At 41.9% G+C, this 5,097-nt stretch overlaps 1 protein-coding gene across 1 annotated transcript; it reads right to left on the reverse strand.

The window, feature by feature from the left end:
• Nucleotides 1-1,300: 1,300 nt before the first annotated feature.
• LOC135587441 (protein DROOPING LEAF-like) lies at nt 1,301-4,716 on the reverse strand. Its single transcript, XM_065078860.1, has 7 exons — nt 4,453-4,716; nt 3,603-3,734; nt 3,212-3,311; nt 3,071-3,119; nt 1,972-2,047; nt 1,828-1,888; nt 1,301-1,746 (listed from the first exon to the last, which is right to left on the reverse strand). The coding sequence occupies exons 1-7, from the start codon at nt 4,624-4,626 to the stop codon at nt 1,727-1,729; spliced, it is 612 nt and encodes a 203-aa protein (XP_064934932.1). The 5' UTR covers nt 4,627-4,716; the 3' UTR covers nt 1,301-1,726.
• Nucleotides 4,717-5,097: the final 381 nt, after the last annotated feature.

Consider the following 5,097-nt stretch of genomic DNA (forward strand, 5'->3'; position numbering starts at 1 on the left):
CTTCGCTACTCCAATCCGGGGTATCCATCGAGACACGGGGTATCCATCGAGACACATTCGTGTCTTAGATTGCTGTTCTTATCAAGCTGTAAGGCTGCGCATGGGAAGAAGAACCGCCAGAATGAATGTGCCTCTGATTCCATGAATTCCTTCCAATACCCCTAGTTATGCATAGCCGAGTAAAAGACAGCAAGAAAAGAACCACGAGAGCCCCCCGGCCGAAAGGGAGAATACATTCTCGGGGATGTCTTCGAGAGCCATCCAAAAGCTTACTTTCCTAGTCTCCGTAAGGGTGATTACTAGAGAATGCGTTCACTTGTGTTCATCCGCTCCATTTCAGTGGTTGTAATGGAAATATATGCACCGACGGAATGCACATTATATCTTACACTCGGAGTTGTAATGGAAATATATGCACTGATGGAATGAACGATTACCTTACACTTGGATACCCAATTGCTTGCGCTTTTGTCACGATCAGATCAATCATGTGTAAACAATAGCACATAATCTTCTGATCGGTTGGTTGGTACTCAAATACCATACATAATATGAGTATGTTCTCATCACAAAAGATCATTAGAAGACGTTTAGTTGGAGGTTTCTGAACCAAGTGGTTTTATATTTCTGAAAGAGCAGTAGTACTCACATCCTTAATCTTGTACTTCAGATTGGTGGCTAAAGCAAATCATACGCAACAAATTTCTTTTATTAATGTTCTTGAGAAAGTCATTTTTCATTCCATCCAGATTGATGACTGGTGCACCTGGCTGTAGATCAAGAATCTTCTTTTATGTAGCTACCATAAATAGGAATGAATTTGCGCACTACCTTCCCAACTTGGAATGGTCTCTTATCTGCTAACGAAGGATCTATCATAGATGCTAAGGGTATTTTGGACTTCAAAATGGTCGGACAGGATATACGTAAATTCTTTTTGATAAAATAACAACTTCCACTTATATATATATATCATATCCAAATAGAAACTCGGAAGCTGCACCCAATCAAACATGAGAGATGTGGACTATCTGCAGATATATTGCTTGCTTTAAGAATCTAGTATGACATGATAAACCTTTAAAATGCTTTTCCCAATGGCATGACTGAAACAATAAACTCGATATGAAATGCCACCATCTCAACAAAATCTGATACTCAACCTATTTTTACGAGTTCATTTTGATATGCTTGAAATAAAAAGTTCTGTTCAAAAGGCATAAAAGACATGCGCACATACCTGCTGACAAACCTTGGAGGAGTTTCATCAGTCGTCTTTCCAAGCATTGTCAAATCCTGGTGATGAAGAGCAAGTAATTTTGAATTCATGTAAACCATACAGTTGCATCAATATATTTGACATGGATTCTAGTCCGCCTTCAGTCAAAAGCTTATCTACATCAATTGATCTGTTGCGAATCTTATTAACTTCAGAAGTACGAGGGCAGTCCTCTTACTTGAGATCTCTCTCACTGTGCTCTCACTAATTAGTTCTAGATCTTGACAGCTCATATATGAGCCACATTTATGACTCCCTCTTCGCCTGCAATGCATGGATCTTAACCAGGAAAACCACAGCATTAGAGATGTCATTGTAGAGAGAGGACAAGATCTAACACAAGTTAACATCACAAGCGCATCACTAGGAAATAGTAGGAGCTCCGAGTCACAGTTGGAAACCTAATTCTTCTGCTCCATTTGCTTGCAGAATTTGGAGTTCTCCGTTCTAGGGCAATTGACTCTTTCCTGGAAAGAAGATGACACAGAATTAATCAAGCAACAAACCACTTTCGACTGGTAAATGATCACAGGAGTGATAGGATTTACCACTACTGTTATCGGAGGAGGTCGAAATAGTAGTTGAGCAACGAGGATCACACTTGGCCCACTTCGATTCATGTTACAAGAAGCACATAAAGACATTGCCATTATTAATCTCTTCAGAAGGAGGTTGTTGGTGACATCACTTACGTTCTTCGAAGCCATGCTAAAAGCTTCTCGGTGCGGGATATCAGGTTTTGCTGCCTTGATTCGTTGTATTTCCTCCCTGCCATGGTTTGGTTTCTGAGTAATGTATTTTCTGGATTTAAACTGAAGCAACAATATATTCAAGTTCTTAGCTAGTTTTTTACTGCAGTTCCAATCATAGAGTCAGGAAATTGCCCATTGCCTTGTGTCTAGATATGAATCTTATGCTTTTAGGAAGCTTATGTCAAACCTACATAGAATCTGAATATGAACCAAGGAAGGCAGTATTAGATTTTCTTTCTATTGTTTGGGTCTCCTAATAGTTTTTAGTTGCTGTGTCTGTAACTCATCGACGTATTTGATTTACTAACAGCCAATGTTTTTTTGTCTCCGGTTGTAGGGTGAGATTGCATGCATATCCTTTCCCAAATGATTAATGTCTTCTCCCAATTGTCTTTATGACTGTGGTTTCATTCCTTCAACGTTTGACTTGTAAGGAGAGCAACACCAACTCCTGAGGTCAGCTACTATGATGCAACATTTCGCATTGCTCAGACTAAGAGAATCCACAGTAAGATTTAAGATTCTTGAAAGAAATGATTAGCATGGCAATAATGGTTGAAATCATGCTTTGGCAGCAGAAGAAGATCTTCCAAATTGGCAGTACACATTTTCTGTTTCAGATTTACTCCGGCTTAGGAGTTTGTGTGCATCAAAGTAGGTTGCATCGATAAAGGATGGATCTGCTACATGGCTCAGATGTGCATCAAACAGGACAGAAAGGCTATGATGTATGCGTGCATGAACTTCTTTTATACCTTTTGGTAAGTGTCGTGCTGTATTGTTTCCGAAAGAAAAGGTGTTCTGCTATTTTATTTCATGCTTTACGGACATCATATATTTTGATGAAGGATTCGATGATGTTAATTGACGATATCACAGCAGTCTACGGTTTCATTCACATCTCATCTACTAGAACGTATGAGGATTTTGCTGGTGATGGTGATGTCTACGGTCAGATCAAATCAGATGATATGCTGCTCATTCATGATATGCAACAAAGAAACCAAATCAGAAGATATCATGTTCAGTTAGTTCTTACTTCATGAATCGATTGTAAGCCGAAGGCATCCTGTGTTTCTTCTCCGGAGCTGTCATCAAGAATTCAACCAGGATTTCTTAAATGGAGAACTCCCAATAGCAGAAAAAGAAACACGAAAATGCGGAGGTCAAAAAGACTTACGTTTCATGACAAATCGCGGTTTCTGGATCATTTGTTCACTTGAATTCGATGACGATGATGGAGGTGAAGGTTGGCCTCTCAAGCAATCACTGCAAGGACCCTAATTCAAAACAAAGATCAGTTTCATGTATGCAATGTACTCTCCCACTCTTCTCTTCTTTCAAGATCTACTTGTGAGCCTAAAAGCTAGCACCGAACGTGTAGCCTTGAAAGAGAGAGACGAGAGAAAAAGGAAAAGATGATCCAGGTTGTCTTTTTCTGCCAACAACAAATCGAAGAAAGCCATAGGAACAAGAATCTGATTGAGTATTAGAATTATCCTAGTCTATGTACGAATCTTGTGATATAAGTGCTAGACATCTGATGGATTCAGTAGACAAGAAATTGAAACCTGAAGGCCCATCCGGTGATCGGTGGGAGTAAGGGACTGCACCGTGGCTCTGGGGCTCAGAAAGGAGAGATGGCTGCAGTGACCACATTTCACGGTTATCGTGTCCATCACCCGCTTGCAAGGGACGCCAACCTGCAGCCAAGGGAGAGGTCTGTTACCATTCAAGATCGGCGTGTGATCCAACATTCTTTTCACAGATCTGTCTATGGGAAGAACTCTTCTATAGGTTTCCTTTTCCGAGAGACCGTAAATAGAAATAGGAGCACTCTTTGGCCAAAGAAGATCTCTTAGTTTTGGTAAAGGGAAAGGTGATGGACTGATGGAGTAGACATCAAAGGCAGCCCTCACAAGGAAAAGAAGAATGCTCAAACTCAGGAGGGGGCTTCCTATTATCTGCCTGAAATATATGCTGTCAGGGATTCATGCAACCCCTGACCTCCAATTTTGGAGGAAGCTATCGTTTCTAGCTTCCTCATGAATGTAAACAACTGGATCTCCCCTGAACAGAGGCTATAGAAGAAAACCCTAGAAGACATCTGGAACTTTCTCTGGTAACATCATCATGAACATTATAACAGCGGAAGAAGTGCAAAGCAAAATAGCACTTTCGATTGGATCTTCTCAAACATCATCTATGGTTAAGGGATCAAAAGTGAACAGAAAGGTAAGGCAAAATAAGCTGAAGAAGAGAACATGATCTGGAGCAGCCTCCACCGAGAACCTTGCTCAGAAAGCAAGATCATCATATTGGCTGAGGAGGATGTTCCTTCTCATGGGTGCATCTTTCCTGTGACTCTAAAGCACCACGGTTGGCCACACACTCTTTAATCTTAGACTCTTAAGGAATTACCGCAAGAACAGTGTTGCAGTAGGTGCAGCGCACGTAGCACAGGCGATCGGTGGGAGGTACCAGATCCATGAGCAAGAAGAAGAGACAAGCTAAGACGGAGGAGGCGGGGAGGAGATCGGCCTCCTCCTCTCCCGTGCCCAAGAGCTGCTCACAGGAGTAGTGGGCATGCGCCATGTCTTAGGGTTCCTATTCTCTCAATAATGCCCGGGGGAACCCCACCCATGGGACGTACGGCCCCGCCACCCCAACTTGGGAACAACAAGCTATTTGTCATCCTATTATGTTTTTCTCGTGTTATCTTGGGATGGTGTTTAGCGTGCCTTTAGCTCCAGATCTCTATAACAGAGCTTAGACTTTGACCTCGCCTTCCTTGTGCTTTTTATCTCCCTCTACATCTACATGATTACATAGGCAGAGGTGGATCAACAGAACAAGGTTCGATTAAGGGATGATGGCCCTCCAAGATTCACCCGTATCCAGAAAAGATACATCCAACGAGGAAGAGTACGATCTAGTTTCAGAAGCTGCGTCGTCTTGCATCAAGCAACGCAAATGTATCGAGGAGACTTGCGGAAATGATCGGATGCCTATACCAGCCTGCATCAGTCCCCGTTGCAGAGCAAAGCTTCAAGGACTTCCAAACCC

The sequence above is a fragment of the Musa acuminata genome, chromosome BXJ1-1 (genome assembly GCF_036884655.1).
Source record: "Musa acuminata AAA Group cultivar baxijiao chromosome BXJ1-1, Cavendish_Baxijiao_AAA, whole genome shotgun sequence".
In the NCBI taxonomy this organism is placed as follows: domain Eukaryota; kingdom Viridiplantae; phylum Streptophyta; class Magnoliopsida; order Zingiberales; family Musaceae; genus Musa; species Musa acuminata.

Bases quoted from the DNA above. Each gene is read 5' to 3' on its own strand.
- LOC135587441 (XM_065078860.1), bottom strand. From the start codon at position 4,626: ATGGCGCATGCCCACTACTCCTGTGAGCAGCTCTTGGGCACGGGAGAG. The intron at 3,120-3,211 runs GTAAGTCTTTTT...TCTTGATGACAG, and splicing joins ACCGCGATTTGTCATGAAAC to CTCCGGAGAAGAAACACAGG. The intron at 1,889-1,971 runs GTAAGTGATGTC...CATGAATCGAAG, and splicing joins TTAGCATGGCTTCGAAGAAC to TGGGCCAAGTGTGATCCTCG.